The 23446-nt window shown below is 39.1% G+C and overlaps 1 protein-coding gene across 4 annotated transcripts in view; it reads left to right on the forward strand.

Annotated features, from left to right (window-relative positions):
- The window catches only part of LOC134819343 (uncharacterized), a 140958-nt gene extending 128705 nt beyond the window's left edge, over window positions 1–12253 (forward strand). For all 4 annotated transcript variants that reach the window (XM_063829263.1, XM_063829260.1, XM_063829264.1 and 1 more), the window contains exons 31-46: window positions 132–333; window positions 532–651; window positions 918–1061; window positions 1246–1395; window positions 1952–2073; window positions 2244–2352; window positions 2489–2645; window positions 7838–7916; window positions 8065–8182; window positions 8315–8473; window positions 8598–8668; window positions 8892–9098; window positions 9769–10030; window positions 10208–10527; window positions 11671–11768; window positions 11945–12253. In XM_063829263.1, coding sequence (XP_063685333.1) covers window positions 132–333; window positions 532–651; window positions 918–1061; window positions 1246–1395; window positions 1952–2073; window positions 2244–2352; window positions 2489–2645; window positions 7838–7916; window positions 8065–8182; window positions 8315–8473; window positions 8598–8668; window positions 8892–9098; window positions 9769–10030; window positions 10208–10527; window positions 11671–11768; window positions 11945–12006 — 2380 coding nt within the window. In that variant the 3' untranslated portion in view covers window positions 12007–12253. The remainder of the gene's footprint in view (window positions 1–131; window positions 334–531; window positions 652–917; window positions 1062–1245; window positions 1396–1951; window positions 2074–2243; window positions 2353–2488; window positions 2646–7837; window positions 7917–8064; window positions 8183–8314; window positions 8474–8597; window positions 8669–8891; window positions 9099–9768; window positions 10031–10207; window positions 10528–11670; window positions 11769–11944) is intronic.
- The last annotated feature ends 11193 nt before the right edge of the window (window positions 12254–23446 follow it).

A 23446-nucleotide genomic window follows, 5' to 3' on the forward strand; every position in this document is an offset into this window, starting at 1 on the left:
AAAATCGTTTCATCTTGCCAAAAAGAGCTACCTTTGAACGTTATGTTTTATATTCTTCAGATACTGTGTAAGTTTGCCCTAAGTTTCTCTTACCAAAGCACTAATTTCAAACGCTCTCACTCTGTTTCCAGCATTTTGGAGATGATAGACAAGTCGGCGGACATGGTAGATCTGATGGGTAAACCCGGCTCCGCTACAATCCGAGAAAACATTGCCCTGTTTGTAGACAAAGTGGACCTGACAACGTCCCTGCTTGTGAACCTGAACATAGCGGACACTTCCAACCTCTACACTACAGAGCTGGTCATGACAAACACTGAGAAGAAAGATATAGTAAGGAGGGGGTTTAGGAATTTTTTTAGGAATTTGTTTTGGTCGCTCGTTTGCGGTTTTTTGTAGGATATTTTATAACTTTCTGCTGTAGAGAAGGACATATTAAGGATTTAAGACTGTTATTATTAAAAGAATAACCAATTTGTCAATATAATTGTTGTGCCTGACAACCATTAACCCCACACATTAACCATATAGCTGCAGGAAACCACCGGTATAGGTATCTACATTCCCGCCTCTATCCGCTCCTCCGCTCAGCAGGAGATAGACAGGGTCTGGTTCTCCGTCTTCAAGACTGACCGGCTCTTCCTCAGTAATGTACGTGGTATTCTGTTTTATTCCTCAGTAATGTACGTGATATTCTGTTTTGAAGTTCCGAAACTCATATGAATGATTGTTATTCAGAATTCGATTATGTTATTGTGGTGTTGCAGGTGTTCTGTTAGTATGTAGTTTTCTTCAGAACTTTTATAAAAGCTGAACATCCATGTATTAAGGAATAATTATTAATAATGTATATTTTAGGTCCAATCATACCAATTTTTGACCAAAAAGTAGACTAATAGAAGATTTTATTTCTCCAGGAAACTTCAGAGCCAGGAATGGTGCTGGCTTGTAACGAATCGTGCGAAGTTTCAGGAACTATTGTCGGTATTGGTATCGGTAAGAACTACGGCAACATTACAAATCTCAAAGATGATGTCCGGATTCAGTTCTCGCCGCCCTCGGTAAATTTTTAAAACTCTATCAGGATGGTTCTGTGATTATCGTAGATGGGATTATTGTTTGTAAAAGGTGGGTTGATATATTTCTTATCATCCATCTGCTTGCAGTTATGAACTGAAACTCACGTAGTCTGAACCATTACGGACTATATCTCCAATTGTACATTAATAATCGCACAATTTTCAGTCGCAGCGTTTTAACCCCACGGCGTCTTGTGTGTACTGGAACGTTTCTACAAGCTGGTGGTCAAACAAAGGAGTGAAGACTAAGCTGGACTTGAAGAATAACAGGGTCACCTGTGAGGCAAACCACCTCACCAACTTCGCTGTTCTCATGGTGGGTTACTGTGGGTTACTGTGGGTTACTACCATGGTTACTACCATGGTTACTAACATGGTTACTAAACTCTCATATAATTACTTCCTTCTACCACCAGCTCCACAGTCTCTTTAATTGGTTACAAAAACCAGATTACCAACTTTGGATTATCTCCTTAATATGATCCACCACTAACTCCTTAATATAATATCACATTAATAATCTCCTTAACAACCTCCCTAACTGCCCCTCAGAATAACTCCTTAATATAATATCTCATTAATAATCTCCTTAACAACCTCCCTAACTGCCCCTCAGAATAACTCCTTAATATAATATCTCATTAATAATCTCCTTAACACCCTCCCTAACTGCCCCTCAGAATAACTCCTTAATACAATATCTCATTAATAATCTCCTTAACAACCTCCCTAACTACCCCTCAGAATAACTCCTTAATATAATATCTCATTAATAATCTCCTTAACAACCTCCCTAACTGCCCCTCAGAATAACTCCTTAATATAATATCTCATTAATAATCTCCTTAATAACCTCCCTACCTGCCCCTCAGAATGTAGGTAACGTGGAGATAATAGGAGTGCACATAACAGCTCTACAGACCATTACCCTAGTGGGAGGTGTTGTCTCCATCGTCTGTCTCTTCCTTACTGTTGTCGGACTCGCCAAGTTCAAGTACCTTCAAACTTTTTTATAGTCTTTACCCCATTTATTTCATTAGAAACATTGCATTATATCAAGCGTAGAAACTAAATCTGATAATTACACTAAAATGTACCTACAAAAGGAAAAGTTGACAAACCTGAATTTAACCTGAATGAAATTTACGAACTAAACCTGCGCAGGTCACTAAGGAAGACCCCAACAAACCAGATCCACATCTCCCTGAGTTTCACTCTAATGATGGGACTAATCTTCCTCCTTGTGGGACTCGACAACTGGACTGAAAACGCGGTTTGTTAAAATTATGTAGTTCTATTCTGCGAAAAAATACCGATATGATAATATATTGGTCTATAATCCGGATAATCTTTTGTACGTTCTCTCAGACAACTCAAAAACTTAATTTATCAATCCTCCACCCCTACAGGCAATCTGTACGATGTTTGCGGTTCTGATTCATTACTTCTACTTATCTGCCATATCGTGGATGATGGTAGAGGGTGTGAACCTCTACATTGCCTTCATCCAGGTCTTCACGGGGGGACAGACTCACTTCTACAAAAAGTGTGCCCTCTTCGCCTTCGGTTAGTAAAACGTTTAAAATAAACATTTTTCCGAGATGCTTTTTATTTATAATAAAACTGGAGAGTTCGAAACTTTTATAGCTGAATATTTTATGCCTAATGGCTATCGCAGCTGTTTTTATTCCAAGTAGCTGTGTAATTTCCTAGTTCTTATATGTTTTTACTTTTTAGGTCCTTTTCCAGTTTCTGTATCCCATTATATATCACGTAATTAGCGGTATAGGTTTAGTTATTTTTTAAATATACCTGTCCCCAATCTCGTATTGGAAAATGATCCAACTAAATTCTGAGTATAAATACGGGTGATACCTGCAAGGGTATTTATTATCATATGGCTGTTTTTAGGTCCTTTTCCAGTTTTCAGAAGTTGATAAAAGTTTTCTGATTATTAAATAAGTTGCCAGGGGTACAGCTATAACTCTATATAACTATAAGTATTAAATATAAGTTGCTGCCCACGCAGCGAACACGGGCGAGTTAAGTTATAATTAAAAAGCTATAATTATCTTTTTATGCTTAAATGGTGCATCTTAACACGAGGGAACTCTAACTTTTTGTTTAATCCTTAGTCTAAATAAATAAATAGTTTAATAAATAAAATTGTCTGCTGTGACATTAACTATAGCAGCTGCGATGCGGATAGATTTTATAATTTTCATATTTTCATGTCTTTAACGATGCGCTATGGTTATACTTATAAATATACAGGGTGGCCCAAAAGTAACTACCCACACGCAACCCTTTAATAACAGCTGAAGACGATTTACACAAGTATTTTGAAAGCTCCTGCTAATAAAATCTCTCGTATCACTTATATGTTTTAAATATCCCCTTCCAGCTTTAATAACTCACTTAATTCGTCTCCGAATTGCACAAAAATTTCAGAGATTATAAATATGGGTCAACTTAGATTTCCTGAAAGTTTCGTAAGCCTGAAGCCCCGCCAAATTACAGTGGGCCGTGGGCGTGGCGTGACACTCCCTCTTTTTCACTATTGTCTTCATAAAATGAGAACGCTTTAAGCTAGGAACTCAAAATTTGTTGCACACATTTGTACATATTAGAGAACCTTACTTAGGGAGCGTTCACATATGACGTCAGCAGCCGAGGGGGGAGAAATGCTGACGGTTGCTGACTGGGGGGGGGGGGTCTGAGCCTTGCTGACTGGGGGGGGGGGGGGTCTGAGCCTTGCTGACGTCAGCAAAAAAAACGTTAATTTTGTTGGCAAAAAGTTGTTGCTTCAAATCAATTTTATTAACAATATAACTTCGCCAACTTCGCATTTGGTAGTAGTACTTGAACTGAACTCTGTTGAACAACTGTTTAAATCAGTCACACATTAATTTTCCCTACCTCCACCCCTTCCCCCCGTCAGCATTTCTATACCCCCTTATACTTATAGCTGGCTGGCAGGATCCTGATTGTATTAAGAAGGCAAAGGGAGGGGGGTCTGGCAAATTCTGACAGTTGCTGACAGGGGTGAGCTGGAGGGGGGGGGGGGGGGGGTAATTGGCCAAAATCTTGCTGACGTCATATGTGAACGCTCACTGTTTTCACTCTATTAATTGGCCATGGAACTAGAGGGTAGGAAAGTCATATATTTGCGCCTAGGGGTAATGTAATTTAGGAATTTTGCACCCTATAAGGTTGAAACTACTAATAGAATTTGCGTACCTTATCAATCCTGGTTTAGAATGACCTTACAAATGATCCTGTGTTTAGAAACGTTGCAGACACTGAAAAAAATAAGCATTTTGGGCCTTCATGACCCTCATAGTGCCATTATAAACATGTACATTGCGGTCATTTTAAGCCCACCTTTGAGTCTTTAAAACCTTCAGAAGCTGAGATACAAATTTCCCATATTCGCACATAATATGAAATATGGGCGTGGCTCCACAGGGTTGAAACTACTAATAGAATTTGCTTACTTTATCAATTCTGATTTAGAATGACCTAACAGAGGACCCTGTGTTTAGAAATGTTGTAGACACTGAACTGCTTACTCGATTTTTACTCAATTTCTAGTGTAGATTTTTTACTGGCGCCCAAGTGAAAATTGGTTTTTCTGAATTTTTTCCAAAAATAAGCATTTTGGGCTTTCATGACCTTCATAGTACATGTGCATTGCGGTCATTTTAAACTCAAGTTTGAGTCTCTAAGACCTTCAGAAGCTGAGATACATATTTCCCATATACACACCTGATATGAAATATGGGCATGGCTCCACAGGGTTGGGACTAGCGACACAATATGCGGCCCTCGATTTTTTGAGTTACCAATGACCTATTTAACCCGATTCAGCAGCAAAAAACTCTGTACATCGAAGTGCACACTCAACTCGATTTTCCCTGCTACTGGAGTAATTATGATATCGATTACCACCGCAGCGACTGTATTTTTCTAATATATTTTTGACATAAATAGTACTATAAATAGTACAGACAGATCCATCTGAAAAAAATCGATTTTCCCTGCTACTGGAGTAATTATGATATCGATTACCATCGCAGCGACTGTATTTTTCTAGAGAATAATTTTTATGCGTGAGCCCATTCACGAATTTTTTAAGCTCAATTATTTGAGTGAATCGAAAAGAGAGAGCCAAAAAAATCGGAAATATTTGTTTGAGTGTATTAATACAGTGAAAAATACGGTAAAAATTTGCCATGGAACTAGAGGGTTAACAGTTTTCAGATAATTATATGCCATAAGACTATAATAGTATGGCTAATTACTGCTCGTACGCAAACACGGTGCAGTTAAGTTAATTATTTCCGATGCATAATTATCTTTTTATGCTAATATTTTGTTGACATAAATAGTACTATGAATAGTACAGACAGATCCATCTGAAAAAAATCGATTTACCGAAACAAGAATCTTTCAGATATTAGAGGATTTTTGACGTTTTTTAGTTTCATTCGGTGTCCTTTAAGGCTGACCAACTTTTCCGAACTTTTCCGAACTTTTCCATGTGTCTTATGGCCACCTTTTACCACTTTTTACTACTTTTGGTCACTTTTTACCACTTTCTTTGTAAGTCGAATATTTATAGTTATGAACATCGTAGGAGGTTGCAGATTGATTGAGGGTGTTCATTTTATCAATGTAAAAACCTTTGTGACGAACATTTTCTCGTCAGATTGTCAGATAATTGTCTAATTAGCTAATTGCTAGTTTTTTAAATTGCTAGTTTTTTTAAAGTATACTTTTCGAAAATGTTTCACTTAACATTTTTGAGAATTCAAAAAATTTCAAAAAATAACCGTCCAAAGTGATTAAATTGCATGAGACGTGGCGAAAAGTAGTTTTTAGAAAATTTGTGTTCTCGTTTAAAGTGCAGTTAATCTCAGCAGATTTTTGAGTTTTAGGAGTTTTTTAGTGGAAAGGTTATCACTCATTAGAATTTCACTTTCAGGAGTCATGATCAATTAGATGGCTAGTAATGGCTGTTGTCTTTAAGTTCAATTGATAAGGCTATATATTAATAACAGCCATTAAGGACACCGAATGGAACTCAAAAACGTAAAATATCCTCTGAAAGCCTCTTGTTTCGGTAAATCGATTTTTTTCAGACGGATCTGTCTCTAGTCTCTACTAGTAAAGTTGCTTTAAGTTTTTAATCATATTAAGTCCTTGTCCTAGGTCGTTTCCACTTTTCTTAGGCGTTCAATCATTCATTCTTGCTGCTTTGTGGCGGTTCGAACATATAAATCTCTTTCTGGCGTGCTTTTCAAAGATAAATCGTATTTATTTCAGATCCTTAGAAGTCTGCCAACCAATAAGAGGCTCTAAGTGTTACTATTATTATTTGACTTTACAGGTGTATTAAAAAATAAACAGAAAGTATGATATTGTTCAATGATCCCTCTACCTCGACCCCCATGACCGTCCTAATTCTAACCCTCATCATTTTAAGCTTTATCGTCTCTTCAATTCTCAACCCGACAGTTTTCTTCTTCAACAGGAAAAAAACTTCCATAGCTGGTTTACTCTTCCGTATCATTTCGGCCACTGATTTTACGATTTGCATCTTTCTGCCAATCACTGCTCTCTATTACGCAGCCACTATCAATCTAGAGGAAATGAACTGCACTGAAAATGAATCAGTTCCCAGACAACCTCAGAACTGTTATACCGAAGTAACATCAACATCTCTAGCTATAAGTATAACCACTGCCGCTGGCCTGCTCAACAGTATTGTTTTCATGACAACTGGGGTCTTAACGATCGTCCGAACCATCCAGATAAAATATCCGTTTTATCATGTCAGAAAATCCCGCGTGTTGTTCATCTTGGTTTTGGCAGTTGTAACTAATGGGGCAGCGTTTTCATTTCTTTGCTTGTCTCCTTTAAGTGAGAAACAATTTTATCCGGCTAGATTTGTTGCAACAGCTGTAAACCCCTACGGTTTTGAAATCGGAGAATCAGAAGGAGCCTTGGAGAGAGTGGGGATCATTTCTCTCCACATCTCATTTATACCTCTTGGTATTGTGGAAATATTGGCAACTTTTGCTTCAGTCATTACCGCAGTTACACTTTTTCAAATGAGGAAATCAGAGGAAATCCAAGCTAGAGGCCGAACTGCAGGTGCAGTCAAAGTTTTGCTAACAAATTTGTTCAGTCTAATCTATGGGTTGTTTTTCGGTACCCCAATTTCATATCTATTTTTCATGATGTTACATGGAAGCAATGATGAATTAACAACTGAAAGGGAGGGTTGGATTGCATATTCGGTTACTGCCATGTTTCCATTATTATCCTCAGTTTGGAATCCGATCGTTTTTATTTGCCTCACACCAAAGTCTCGAGAAACTCTTCGATCTTTGTTTTCCGCACTGAGGCGGATTTCTAGAGTTGGACCGCAACAGGAAGAGACTCCCCCGTAAAAGTTACTCCTCGAAAAATACTTGAAATAAGAGCCCTAATTAGTAATAGTATAACGCTTGTTTGAAATTAATGTTTTGACGCCGCGAAGTCGCTTAGTTCTTTTTCCTCTAAAGAAAATTTGCATGAAACTGCAAGTATATAGATCTTTCTAAGTATGTTATTGTTTGTGTTTCTGCTCTTACTTAACGGTTCTGTTATTTATACAATTTGGACCATATTTTAACATTGATGACTTACTTTTATTTTACTCAAGTTAACGATAGTGATAATTGCACGCCTCTAATAGCAACTCATTCCAGGTTTCCCGGCTGCGGTGGTCACAGCTTCACTTACCATCAACTTCACTACTGACTACCCAACTTACGTCGGAGATCGCTAGTAAGTCACGTGCTCGATGGATTTATTTGTTAATCTGTGGACAAAGAAACTGGTCAAGGTTTTATTTTTAACAAAATGAGAATATGATTATATTGTGTTTTATTGCTTTAAAATATAGATTTTGACATTAACCTTTGCTCCCGCTCAGTTGCTGGTTAACGTACGTGCCAAGTCTAGTGGCATTCGTAGGACCTGTCATCTTGATGCTGCTAGCAAACACTGTCATATTCGCTTTCGTCATAAAGCAGATATTCTGGAGAAAGAATGTGAGTTATTTGTGCCGACATGAATTATTAAAATTAGCTAAATTGTATCTAACCTTCTGAATTCTTGCATAGTACAATCTGATCGACAAATCGAGAGTTTCCTTGACTATCGAATGACAAAAACAACTTCAGGCCGGTTCCCAGAAGAAGATGGACAGTTTGACCCAACTGCGAGCCGTGCTATGTCTCATGGCCCTCATGGGACTGGGGTGGATTGCTGGTGCCTTCACTATCGATGGTCCCTCCGGTCTTGTCTTCCAGTATATATTCACAATCGCAAACATTTCCCAGGTTAGCTCTTTTTATGATTCTTAGTCTAACCTGAGCTCTAATATCTTTCAGTTACATACGATTTGATATGCACAAATTGCACATTTGTATTCTTCACAACTTAATTTAATTTTTAATTTTTCAGGGTATCCTGATTTTCTACTTCCACTGTGCTTCTAAACCAGATGTCAGGAATGCTTGGTTCAAGAGTTTCAGGTAAGTTTTTCTGTATAATATAATGTTAACATTTCCACTGTAGAGATTATCACCTAGTTTAGGAACGAAATGTTAGGTGAGTGAGTGAGTGTAAATGTGAGTGAGTGTAAATGTGAGTGAGTGTAAATGTGAGTGAGTGCCAGAGTGTGTGAAGAGTGATACTAAGTTTCCAGTTTATAACTTTGTGAAGCACTCCCCCTCCTTAAACCTGGTGTCCCGTCAGTTCCACTACCAGCTGGTTGAAAAAGGACACCACCAGCCACAGCCACTCTGTCTCCAAGAGGCCGATAATCAGCGAGCCAGTGAAACCACAAGACGGTGTCTACAACCCAGTGTGCAGTATTATGGGCATCCCTGTCACTCTCAAGAGACAAGGATCAATCGACAGTCCGGATAGTGGATATGCTGTTGAGGACCGCTTCAATTTCGAGTGAGATTCGCCGCTACCTGATTACTCTCTTATTCTCTCCTCGATTCCGATCTCTAGATAATTCAGATTTGACACAACTGTCTTCTGAAGCAACCCCGGGGAACCTTCGCAGCACATTTAATATTAGCTCTATGTTGGTTATTACAGCACATTTAATGTTAGCTCTATGTTGGTTATTACAGCACATTTAATGTTAGCTCTATGTTGGTTATTACAGCACATTTAATGTTAGCTCTATGTTGGTTATTACAGCACATTTAATGTTAGCTCTATGTTGGTTATTACAGCACATTTAATGTTAGCTCTATGTTGGTTATTACAGCACATTGTTAGCTCTATGTTGGTTATTACAGCACATTTAATGTTAGCTCTATGTTGGTTATTACAGCACATTTAATGTTAGCTCTATGTTGGTTATTACAGCACATTTAATGTTAGCTCTATGTTGGTTATTACAGCACATTTAATGTTAGCTCTATGTTGGTTATTACAGCACATTTATAGTACCTGATTTGCACTATTCACCACTGATTTATTCATGTTCTGATAACATTAAATATTTACTGCAGTTAAAAATGATTTCATCAAATCTCTCGACAATCTTTTCAAATTAATTATCTTGGTTTCGTGAGAACTAACGGCTGAACAGCACAACCACCACCTCCATCAGCATTAAAGGGAGTCGCGGCAACACGCCCAGCAACCACAGCGTATCCCAGTTTAAGGACCGCGGCAACATGGGAACAGTCATACCACCAGCCACCACCGCTCCCACCTACAGCACCAACCTTCACAACACTAGCACCACCACCGGTCGGTTTAGGAGGAGCCCCAAGACTGGGGGTCCTAAGGAGAAAGCTGAGGACTCCCCTCTCTTCCCTCCATCTACCTCTCCACCTCCTCCTCCATCAAGTAGTGAACCGGACTCCAAGGTTAGAACTCACTGCTCCCAGTATTTCTTATCCTAATTGTTTGGCATATTGTTGGTTTATCTGTTGTCACAGTTTATTTCAGTAAAATTGTTTACAAGACTGTTCTCCTTGATATCTCAAAAGAATTAAATAGAGTTATTTTCCCATAAATTTAAAACTACTATTAATACCTCTCAGGATAGCTTTGATCTAGTATCGACACCGACAACATCTCCACCACTCATGACGTTCTCTGAGTCTGAGAAAGAGGCAGCACCAGACACAACTCCCCCTACTCCTTGTGACGTCATCAAACCTCCCCGGGGAGTTGTCCCTGAAAGTGGGGAAGCAACTCAGCAGGAGGGCAGCATGTCTCCAGCTAGCATGTCTCCAACTAGCATGTCTCCAACTAGTCCAACTGCCTCTGATGATGATCCGTTCCTGGACCGTTCCCGGATAAAGGAACCTTCAGCGCCAGAACTCACGACTGAAGACCGTCCTGACAGCACTGATTCCAGGTATTTACTTGTGGGAAATTTACTCACATCCGTTAGTCACCATTAAATTGTTCCTTGCGCTGTACAGTTAAGAGTTATTCATAAATGGAAACACAAGTAAAACTGTATTCGCACTCCGAACGTTTAATAACGAGTCATAACTTAACCGTGTAACAGTACACCGACCAGTGGTCGAGAGTTACAGGACTTGAAACGGCTCAGCTGGGACTCCGAGTCTGACGGGGAGTCCAGAGCCGAGGACTACGCGACTCCTGATTTGGAGCGGTTCACGAGTGAAGAGGAGATAAGAGATCCGGCCATCCCGAGAATAGCTGAGATAGAGAGGTTTGTTGGGCTGGAGTAAGGGAGGAGAGTGCTAAGTTTGGATACACATTTTCTTTATGTTTGTGGTATAAGTTGGACTTGTTCAGGCAAGTTTATGATCTTCTGAGCTAGTTTTTTTGTGAGATAAGTATTTTGAGTTTTCTATGCGATAAGAGTGAGAACATGTCCAACACTATTTTCCGTTCATAGTGAGTCGAGTGATAGAGATTCCAGGCCAGTTTCATGGAACCCATCCGATGGGAAGAAAGTCAAGAAGACAGACGTGGACATTCAGAGGGTAAAATCATTCGGGACGGTTAAGGACAACTTTGAGCAAAATGATAGTCTGCTCAATCCTGACAAGTGAGGGGCAATTGTGTGTCGTGGTCATGTGATGCAACTTTAACATGAGTGTTTAGTGGGGAAACTTTAACATCAGTGTTACGTTCGGCTTTAGCACATATTTTGTTTTATCAATACTTTTTGTGCAGTTTGAGGAGAGATGTAGGTTTGAAGTTTATTCCTGTGATGTTATTTTGTGTTTGATATCCTTAGATCAACGGTTCTTTGTACCAGCTTGTTTCCATATTTCATTTAGAATCATTTTTCATCCTTTGGAAATCAAGTGTAATTAGTTATTTTGTCGAGTGATTTTGCATCTTAACTGTTTTTCATCTTAGCCTTGCTCATCACCTTCAGATATTTTAAAACATGCTGCAATCATTGGCGTTCCTGTCATTAATTCGCATACAATTACATTGTTGTTTTTGTGTTTTGTGTGTAGTTTCTGTAATAAACAAATAAATATCATGAACAGCAATGAAAGTTACGATTTTCCAGGTACAAAAAGCGTAGACAGAGTTTGAAGAGTCCTTGTTTGCCAATGAAATCGCTGAGAGGAAAGTTCGAACAGCAAAACAGGAACACCTCGAGCTCAGGTATGAACTTCTTCTAGTTACCATGGTTACACCCCTTAGTTACGTGTCCTAGTAACATGCCCTAGTAACATGCCCTAGTAACATGCCCTGGTTACATGCCCCAAACTTATGTCCAGAGATGTTATGACAAAATTAATATGCATGTAAGGCGTAAGCTAATCAATCTTATCCTTTAGAGTTCGCGGAGGAGTTAGAAGAAGATGTGGAAGCAAGGAAAGGAGGTTACCGTCCAACCTAGGGTTTGTGTCAGCTGGACATATCACCTCTAGATGGAGGAAAGAGAAGAAGAATATCAATAGAAGCTGTTCTATGAAGATCTATCATTATAGAAACCCCTTCAATCGAGATGCAGATGACACTCTCGCTGGAATTCAGTACAAACCGACTAATTATATCAAGGTTAAAGTTCAAATTGACTGAAAAGTGAATAAAAATAAGCTCTATGCTGAATGAATTCATAAACTCTCATAGACCCAAATGTGATTTCCTTGGATACAATAATCTAACTGGTATTGATCTCTGTTAGAAGCTTGGCTTATTTTCAAGCCAGATCATCATGTGTACAGCTCGGCAGACTTATCACTAAGACTTAATTATAGTAATTGGTAATTATAAGTAAGATTGCTCATCCCACTAATACTATCAACCGACTTGATGAATAACTGAGTGGCAACGGGTTGAGAATTGTTTTGGATTGTGTTGGACTGCTTTTTTATTCTCGTGAGATTTTTAATTTAGATTTCTCAAGACCCGAGAATAAGAACAAGTTTTATATAATGTGTTCACAAAATTCTTATCATGTAGTATTTGATCTGCGGGTTTCCCTCCAAAACACGAGACAAATGACTTGATTAACACCTGACTAAAGCTTGTGAACCATATTATTTGATTACTATTTATACTTATTTTATATGCATATTCCATAATTAAAATAACAGTTAAAATTGGATGAATGCCAAAAATTATCAATTCATTTTTATTCTTTATTTCCTTTTTATCAGGCCATCATTTCTTCTAAAATATGAGATTTAACTTTGGTGCTGAGTACCTATAATGTGTTGGAAGTTTTATTTCATATTTAATTATAATAATATGATCTGAGAATTAAATAATATGTTCCGTTTAACTATTTCACTCTGATGACATAGTGGTTCTCAGTTCTCAGTGAAATAATATAGTGCAAAAACATAATTCCCGTCTTCCAGTTTCTTATGAGCACCGACGACAATGTTAAATTCAAATTACAAATTTTAAAACGTATAATTACATCAAAGACCTTGTGGATTTTGATAAAATTTTACTTCACAAGCTGTCCTTGAAAATTTCGATTCTGTTCCTCTTTAGGTCAGTTAGTTTGATTTGTATTGTGTATTGTACATTGTACAATTATCTAAAATTTACAAGTGTAGAACTAGTGAGTAGTCCCCCTCTTCACTCTTACAACTTGGTCTTTGGGATCAAGTATTTAAGTGCGTCAAATAGCTACTTACATATTTAATATTTTCGCGCAAAAAAATCAGCAAAAGTTTACGCCAGTGATTACTCACACGTACAGGACATTCATTTAGTAAGGGGAAAAGTGGCATTCCGTTGGATTTAAATGTTCACAAGGATTTAGCAACGGAATATGGTAGTTAGAACCCCTACGAACATAATTAGACTTGTCACCAATTTTGTATCTCGACAGAAACACCACTTTTTACCACTTTTTACCACCTTTGTACCACCTTTCTGGTTTGCCAAATATCTTTAGTTGTGAACGTCGTAGAAGGCTGGAAATTAACCTAGAATGTTTATCTTATCAAGGAGTAAAACTTTTATAAGAAAAATTTTTACATCGGACAATCAGCTAATTGGATAATTACCAATTAGTTAATTACCAAAAAAAGTGAAAAATTTTTATTGGCTCAAAATAATTAAAATCGTTTGAAACACGGAGAAATGTAGTTTTTAGAAAAACTTCAAAACTTTTTCACTTACAAATTTTTTTCGAGACTTGAAAAAATTTCGAAAATTTGAAAAAAAAAAATTCCGCCAAAAGTGATCGAATTGCATGAAACGTGGATAAAAATGCTTTGCAGAAAAACTTCGAACCTTTTTAGATTGGGGAATACTAAAATCATCAATATTTGAAGTTGGAGTTCAGTAAATCTCGGCATATTTTAGTAATTAGGAATAGCTTAGCGGAAAGGGCTGAACCTGAAAAACGTTAACCACACAATATTAGAGTTTCATAACTAATTACAATACAGCTTTATCAAATTCCACATAAAGAAACAGCACAAAAGGACCGTTTAAGATCGAACCAATTTTACCTGCTGTATACTATCATTTTATTGATTTCAATGATCAAAACCTCTCTGTACCGTCAATCTTGCCAATCTATACCGGGTATCTGAATGTACCGGACCTCTTCTTTGCCTCTATAATAATTAGACCCAGTTGTGCAAGAAATGCGATTTCTCACAGGGGCTTCTTTTAACTGTGCACCTTTTGTCACTCTCGCAAGAGGCCCGGTATTATAGGGGGGTATAGGAAGTGTAAATATACCTTCCATCATCTACTGTGGCTTTTTTGTGTTGAGAATGCACATGCCGCTTCGTTTGCTATGCAAGATACTTCGAATAACCCCCATATGTCATTGCCAGGGTCGGGATAGAGCTGGAGATAGCATTGAGAGGTTGCTAGAAATAGCTAGACTTAGAATAAACTGGTGGTAGCTGGGTGGTGCTAGCATGGAGGTAGCAGAACGTAGCTACACGGGGTTTCATTGGAGTTGGTTATTTTAATGGCCAAAGAGTGCCGGAACTAAAGTTACTTAAGATTGCAGTTTAGGGGCAGTACAAACCACGGTGGAGTCAGGGACACAGAGCTACAGTGTAACAGTGCAGGAGTACTGCAAAAGAACAGTGCAAGTGATACAGTCTGCAACAGTAAAACGCCGAAGAAGGAGATAAGATTGTGGCTGCAGAGGAGGAGAGGAGCAGGAACCTGATTGTGTTTGGGTGGAAAGAAGAGGAGGAAGAAGAGTTTCCTGCTCTGGTAACTGCATTTTTGGAAGAGGTGGGGTGAGAACTTAATTCCAAGCGACACGGTGGGCTGGAACCAATCAGGTACAGCTATCCGACCTATCAAGATCACCGTCCTGAGCTTTGTACCGCTACAATTGACCCCCTAACAATTGACCCCCCGACAATTGACCCCCTATGTAATTACACTGGCGTCAATTGTCGCAAAATCTAGGGATTAGTACGACAATTGACCCCCCGACAATTGACCCCCCATGTAATTACACTGGAGTCAATTGATCGGGTTAGGGTCAGGGTCCTGGGTCAGGGTTAGGGTTAGGGTTAGGGTTAGGGTTAGGGTTAGGGTTAGGGTTAGGGTTGTAGACATCCAGTTCGCATGTGTATTTTGAATTTTAATTTTAGTTTCTTAATAATTTTAGTTTTTGTAGATTTCACGTAAAAGTTGTAAAGTTGAATGTGGAGCTGTGCCAACTGATTCCAGACTGATTTCTTTACAGTACCTGATTCCATCTCCTGATTTTAAGACAAGAATTTGAATCTAGAACAATAAAATGATAAACTCCCTTTAATCTCAAATCCTGAAATAGTGTTAAATTCTTTAAAAGAACTCAAGTCATTCAAACTTGATCAAATAAGCGGAATCTTTCTTTGAACAGCATGACACAGTACGATACCAAATAATTGACAAATGATTCATTAATGATTACGGCCAAAGCCCAGTCCTAAAAATAAAAATAAATACTGATATAACGATCAATTTTAAAGATAACGGAATTTAGGAGCTAGTTGTTCGATGATTTGAAAGTGATTGATAAGCCGCAAGACGCGCAGATAATGATATTGTATGCATGAATATCGAATTATTGTTGAGACGGGTTGCCCGAGGTTAGTACCGGAAAGCCCGAGGATAATACCGGATGCCCGTGATTGATGTCGGAGGATTGATTACTGAAATAAGCGTGATAATTTGACATGTTTATTTAAGCTGAATCAAACAGCTCTAATCAGCACAGCCTCGTATTATTTTGAGAGAGTTTTGTCACTTCAAAGAAGTTCAACAGCTAGCTCCCATATTCCTTACTGTTAAATATGCTACAATAGTTTAAATCAGTTTCATAACGTGCTCGTTTCTCTTAGTCCCCCTTAGTCTTGTCCAAAGAAACCCTACAGCGCACAATTGGTGGAGAACCCGGGCACTGAAGTTCTAAAGACTCCTGATCCCGAAGTTGGTAATAATTCCATCGATTGAAAATGGCTTCCGTTGAAGCACTTGAGCTGAGTACTGAAAAGAAAGCTGCCGTGGAGAACCTTATTATGCAAGCACAAAGGGAGGCTGCTGTGCAAGCTACTAACCAAGCCAAAGTTGACTTCAGAGCTGGAGTTGCTGGGAGTCGCCGACCTAACTCGTTTGACCCGACCACTTCGCACATCACTTCGTATTTCGATAGCTTTGAACCTTTTCGAAGGATAATGAACCTTGTAGGTGCTGAGGCAATTAATACTTTCCTGACTTATCTGGACCAAAAGTCACTAAATGCCTTGATTGCCAATGACCTAGTTAGGAAGGACGACTGGGCAGAATTTCGTAGAGAGGCGATTACAGCCTTGACCTCCCCCAGTGAATCGGTCAAAGCAAGATACGAACTGAAAAAAGCTAAACAAAACCTGGATGAAACAGTGTCGGAGTTCGGAGAAAGACTTATGGACCTGGCTAAATTAGGTTACACTGCTGATGAACAAGACGCCATGCACTCCATTTTAAAAGATGCCCTGACTGGAGGATTGAACAGAGATGAAATTGCTGTTTCTTTGATAAACGAACCTGAGCTAGATTTTAAAACTGCTCTCGAAAAAGCCGTCAAGTTGGACGGAGCTTATAGGGCCAGGTCTTTGCTACGTGATGAGGATAATGTCCACGTCGCAATTCTTAAAAACGAAGTTAGCATTGACAGGCATGACTCGCTGGCCATGGGCGAAGCGGAACAGGCTAACAGACCTCACAGTCATTATCCATTGGGCCTACCTCACTATACCGTCGGCCAATACGAGAGCTGCAATGGAACAGAAAGTAGAACAGTGCAGCAAAACCAAGTCTATGGTATTGAACAAGGCTCAAATTATCATCCCCAGCAGTACATTAATCAGCTGTCTTCTCACAATCTTGGCCAACCTGCTGATCCCAGATATGACCACCAGCCTTATGCGGGCAACTTAAGAGGCCAAGTACAGTGCCACAAGTGCTATCAGTATGGTCACTACGCTAATGGTTGTCCTAACTACTCGGTGGTCCAAAACCAAAGACGAAACAACAGCGTCCAGTGTCACTATTGTGGAAACTATGGCCACTTTCAAAGAGATTGTCGTAAAAAGATGAGAGACGAGGGAAGTTGGAGCGCTAGTGGATTGAATGGACAGATAGGACGACCTAACTTCACATCGCCAAGATATGGTAGACCTGGCAACAGCAGACCTGGTCATTTCTCGGAACAAGGACCCATCTACAATGGACCTAACAGAGACCAAGAAGATGATAGACCTCAAGAACCTTATCAAAGCCCAGCTTACCAGCCTGGCTACGATAACGGTTACAATTACAGAAGCTTCACCACTACAAACGCACCTGCAGCAGTACCAACAGCCAGCCATCCAGTGCACCAGCCGCACCAGAACACTGCAAGTAATCAGCATTATACTCCAAACAGCGGTCCTGTGGGTATACAGAACCCTGACCTGCTGAACCCTCGACCTCAAGCAAACTACTCGGCTCCTTTTAATACTACATGTGAGGTACCACAAAACTAGGTCACCACTCCCCTGGAGGGAGGGAGAACACCGCTTCAGATTCTGTCTCTCCATCTTCACAGGTCAAATTTTGTGAAGGCCACGTTTACTTGGACTCAAATTTGTTTGGCACCACTGTAAACACCCTCGTAGACACTGGCGCTAGTATTAACTTGATAAGTGAAGAGCTGGTTAGAGAGCAAGGATAATGTCCAGTACCTCTCCCGTAATTTCTTCGACCTGAAAAAATGTAAGTTATCTCTCGAAACATCAAAGACCTTAAAGATAATGACAATGATTCTCCTACTAAAGACTAACAAAGACTCTACCAGATTGGACGGAACCTTCAAGTAATGGCTCTCCAATGAGGAATTACTACCCTATAAATTGTTGAGCCTGTAGTAAATGCTTGAGGGTCTACACTTCTCTGTTACTGTAGTCGCTCACTGTAGTCGCTCACTGATCAGTCTGCGAAGTCTTTCGACCTCGGTTACCCTGGATACCTGCAACATAATGCAAAAGAAACTCCTCAAACGGCTACAATGTAACAATCAACAATCTATCAAACTAACAAAATAACATTGCAGTGAACACACTACTCCCCTCGGCAGGTTCCAGAGGCTCGACACGAGCCACGAGCCGGCCACGCCTATCAACCTCTTCGCTATCGCTGGTTCTTCTCCTCTTTCTACCTTTCCCTTTTCGGATGGTCCGGACATGTAAAAATTTGGGACACTGTACAAAAGCACAAAATTCGATTGCAAAAGAAACTCGAATGCAAGTGAACTGAACAATAATTTTTAAAGACTTGAATTTACTGCCTAATGCAACCCAAACAATGATTGACAGTTGAACCGATAATTGCACAGTTCCGACTTTGAATATATAGAATTTTACAATTAAGTCATATAATACCCTAAATTTCTATACTGGTCCCACTTCTATTTCCAAATTTTTCAAAGACTGCAGAGAGGGATTTATTTTTAAGCTTTTCTACGGGGAAGTATTGTAGACATCCAGTTCGCATGTGTATTTTGAATTTTAATTTTAGTTTCTTAATAATTTTAGTTTTTGTAGATTTCACGTAAAAGTTGTAAAGTTGAATGTGGAGCTGTGCCAACTGATTCCAGACTGATTTCTTTACAGTACCTGATTCCATCTCCTGATTTTAAGACAAGAATTTGAATCTAGAACAATAAAATGATAAACTCCCTTTAATCTCAAATCCTGAAATAGTGTTAAATTCTTTAAAAGAACTCAAGTCATTCAAACTTGATCAAATAAGCGGAATCTTTCTTTGAACAGCATGACACAGTACGATACCAAATAATTGACAAATGATTCATTAATGATTACGGCCAAAGCCCAGTCCTAAAAATAAAAATAAATACTGATATAACGATCAATTTTAAAGATAACGGAATTTAGGAGCTAGTTGTTCGATGATTTGAAAGTGATTGATAAGCCGCAAGACGCGCAGATAATGATATTGTATGCATGAATATCGAATTATTGTTGAGACGGGTTGCCCGAGGTTAGTACCGGAAAGCCCGAGGATAATACCGGATGCCCGTGATTGATGTCGGAGGATTGATTACTGAAATAAGCGTGATAATTTGACATGTTTATTTAAGCTGAATCAAACAGCTCTAATCAGCACAGCCTCGTATTATTTTGAGAGAGTTTTGTCACTTCAAAGAAGTTCAACAGCTAGCTCCCATATTCCTTACTGTTAAATATGCTACAATAGTTTAAATCAGTTTCATAACGTGCTCGTTTCTCTTAGTCCCCCTTAGTCTTGTCCAAAGAAACCCTACAGCGCACAGGGTTAGGGTTAGGGTTAGGGTTAGGGTTAGGGTTAGGGTTAGGGTTAGGGTTAGGGTTAGGGTCCTGGGTCAGGGTCAGGGTCAGGGTCAGGGTCAGGGTCAGGGTCAGGGTCAGGGTCAGGGTCAGGGTCAGGGTCAGGGTCAGGGTCAGGGTCAGGGTCAGGATTAATTGTATTAAATTATATTTCCGGGGGTCAATTGTCGGAGGTCAATTGTCGGGGGTCAATTGTCGGGGGGTCAATTGTCGCCCACCCCTAAGCTTAACAGCCTTTCATCATAATCTGATAGCTAGACTTTATTCTAAGTCTAGTTATTTCTAGCAACCTCTCAATGCTATCTCCAGCTCTATCCCGACCCTGGCAATGACATATGCGGGTTATTCGAGGTATCTTGCATAGCAAACGAAGCGGCATGTGCAATGTGCATTCACAACACAAAAAAGCCACAGTGGATGATGGAAGGTATATTTACACTTCCTATACCCCCCTATAATACCGGGCCTCTTGCGAGAGTGACAAAAGGTGCACAGTTAAAAGAAGCCCCTGTGAGAAATCGCATTTCTTGCACAACTGGGTCTAATTATTATAGAGGCAAAGAAGAGGTCCGGTACATTCAGATACCCGGTATAGATTGGCAAGATTGACGGTACAGAGAGGTTTTGATCATTGAAATCAATAAAATGATAGTATACAGCAGGTAAAATCGGTTCGATCTTAAACGGTCCTTTTGTGCTGTTTCTTTATGTGGAATTTGATAAAGCTGTATTGTAATTAGTTATGAAACTCTAATATTGTGTGGTTAACGTTTTTCAGGTTCAGCCCTTTCCGCTAAGCTATTCCTAATTACTAAAATATGCCGAGATTTACTGAACTCCAACTTCAAATATTGATGATTTTAGTATTCCCCAATCTAAAAAGGTTCGAAGTTTTTCTGCAAAGCATTTTTATCCACGTTTCATGCAATTCGATCACTTTTGGCGGAAATTTTTTTTTCAAATTTTCGAAATTTTTTCAAGTCTCGAAAAAAATTTGGAAGTGAAAAAGTTTTGAAGTTTTTCTAAAAACTACATTTCTCCGTGTTTCAAACGATTTTAATCATTTTGAGCCAATAAAAATTTTTCACTTTTTTGGTAATTAACTAATTAGTAATTATCCAATTAGCTGATTGTCCGATGTAAAAATGTTTTGTACAAAAGTTTCACTCCTTGATAAGATAAACATTCTAGGTTAATTTCCAGCCTTCTAAGACGTTCACAACTAAAGATATTTGGCAAACTAGAAAGGTGGTACAAAGGTGGTAAAAAGTGGTAAAAAGTGGTGTTTCTGTCGAGATACAAAATTGGTGACAAGTCTAATTATGTTCGTAGGGGTTCTAACTACCATATTCCGTTGCTAAATCCTTGTGAACATTTAAATCCAACGGAACCCTTAAATCGACCACTTTTCCCCTTACTATTATTCCAGATGGGAATTTATACTTCCTTTATCATCTCTATTTATCAGTATCGGTTTTGAGATCAAAATGAGCTTAAATTTTACAAATAGCCTGATCATCCTGTGACCTGCCTAAAATTGTTTTAAGGCGCAGGTTATATTTCCGCCGAAAGCACACTCCCCAAACCTAAAATTAGGTTTTGACTCAACAACCTGAAGTCTGTAGACTTTGAAACTATGCTCTACCCCACTCAATGTGATGATTCTGACCATTTGTAAGTGTATGCTCAAGATGAGCGCTTAACTCCAATCAGAAGCTGAGACATCCTGAAATAAGTGTGATAATTCAAATTGTTACCCCATACCAGGGACAAAAGGAAATCGCGGCATGTACGTAATCACGATTTTTTCCCATTATTTAATTTGCGACAAATTTTATGTATAGTTTAATGTATAGTCGTTAGAAATCGCGGTATCGCGAATTTTGGCCAAATTAATCGCGAAATCCTTTTGTCCCTGCTCCATACCACATACTCGCGAGACTGCAAAAAGGCGTGGTCATATAACTCGTCAAGCTTAAGTGTGAGGACTTTGAAACCATGTTCTACCCCCCTAAATGTGATGATTCTGACTATTTTCATACCCAAGTTGATCTCTTTTCTCCAATCAGAAGTGGAGTCGGAGATATCTGGGTTTCCGTTTAGCGTTCGCGAAAGCGCAAAAAAAGGGCGTGGTCAATTGCTCAAAACTGCCCCATATTCAGAAATTCTACCAAGCCAAATTTGTTTCTAAGGGGTCCCTTGAGCCGTTCCAGGTCTCAAATCTCGGGGCGGAAGACGTTTCTACGGGAATATTCTTAGATCCATGATATTGGCCGTACCACGTACACGCAGATATTTACAACATGAGCTGCGATAAGACTTATCGCTCGGTCGACCGAAGTGAAAGTAGTACTATCAACAACAATTTCAAAGTGGATGACATAATTGGTTTTGCTACAGACTACTGAATGTAATCTATACAATATTAGTCAACTGCTTCCAAACTCCCAGTAATTTAATCAAATTATTATATGAATTGCTATTTTATATTTGCTATTAATTTGCTTCCTTAGTAAATTAGTACTCAGTAACTCAGTAGGTAAGGTACGGGACATTAGGTCATTGTCAGAAATAAATTGATGATCATGATACAACTCCCAGAATTGAATAATAAATTCAATTACGCTTCCTCTGATGTCCCCCAGGGTAAACTCTGTGTGCTAAACATTGGTTGGAGTGATGCAGATAGCGCACGTTGCATATTTTTTCCAGAGAGTTTAAGAAATTCGTTTGGGATTAAGTCTTCTGACACTGCCTTCCCTTCTTTGGAGCTGATGTCTTGGTTTAGGATTTCTGTGAGTGTTTGCTGGGTGGCATCTCTGGCCATTTCATCTTGTAGCTGTTTTATTTTCTTTGGGCCGATAGATAGTGTACTATACAACTCTTTGAAGAATTTGAATTGCTGAAGCTAAGCATACTAAAGACGTCCAGTTTGCTTCCATTTGTCTTTATTTCTTTAAACCTCTTGAAACGGTCCCAGTTTATTATATATTTTTGCTTTGTAATTGTTTGATGTCACTACAATTACAAAGGTCCTCTATGAATGCAGATTTTTAAAGTTTTATGAGTTTCCGATATGATCGTCATCTTTCATAGTAAGAGTCTCTGCTAGTTTTTGATTCGCAGTATTTTTGCCGTAACTTTTGGACAGTTTGTTCAACTCCCGCTTGCCATTTTGATTTATGCAACTGACATCAAACCACGGAGTTTTGGGCTTCATCCTTTGTCTCCTTTTTCTTTTTCCGCCCACTATTTTCCTATCTGGCTTGTTCCCCTTTGTCGGAAGAATTACATCGGCAATGTCTTGGAAGATAGATTCGAGTTCTTCATTAAGACACAAAACTTGTTTTCTGTCTGTGCACTGGGTTTCCGCGATTAGGGTTATTTTCTGAACGAATTCTGGCGAATTCTGGATCGCATGAAACTGAAATTGAAGTTTCTCGTCCTCATTATCCCATTTGTATATTGTACTTGTAGGTGCGTCTTCTAGTGTTTCAAGTAGATCCTCTGCATCAACCAACTACCAAGTTGTGTTTGTGATTTGTTTTGCAGATGCACGGCTTGTGGTCAGAGAATTTGTTAAGATTCTGCACTTGGCATGACAGCACTGATTTCAACAATTCAGGTGTGACTGCCATATCAACTACAGTTGACAGAGGTATATTCCCCAAAGATGTCTCCCAGTGTGTTACCGTTTAGTAGCGATAGTCCATTATACGAGCGAGGAAATCTAACAATAGGTTACCCCTGGGGTTAAGTACTTGATCCTTGCTTACTCTCCCGCTAGTTTTTGTATGGCTGGAGGGGATTTCATCTGGTTCTTTAAAGTCGAAGTTGGTGTTTCCAGTACGAGCTTTTAGGTCGCCCACCAGCAAGATCTTGACAAGATTGGGGTTTTGAGCTTTGAAGTCGAGGAGGTGCTTTAAAGTTTTCATATAATGTATAAGGGGATGCATTTCTAGCCTAACGTTTTGATTTGTACGACGACTGCTCTGGTGAGTCGTAGAC

This window comes from Bolinopsis microptera, chromosome 8, assembly GCF_026151205.1.
Source record: "Bolinopsis microptera isolate Bmic1 chromosome 8, MBARI_Bmic_1.0, whole genome shotgun sequence".
NCBI classification, from domain to species: domain Eukaryota; kingdom Metazoa; phylum Ctenophora; class Tentaculata; order Lobata; family Bolinopsidae; genus Bolinopsis; species Bolinopsis microptera.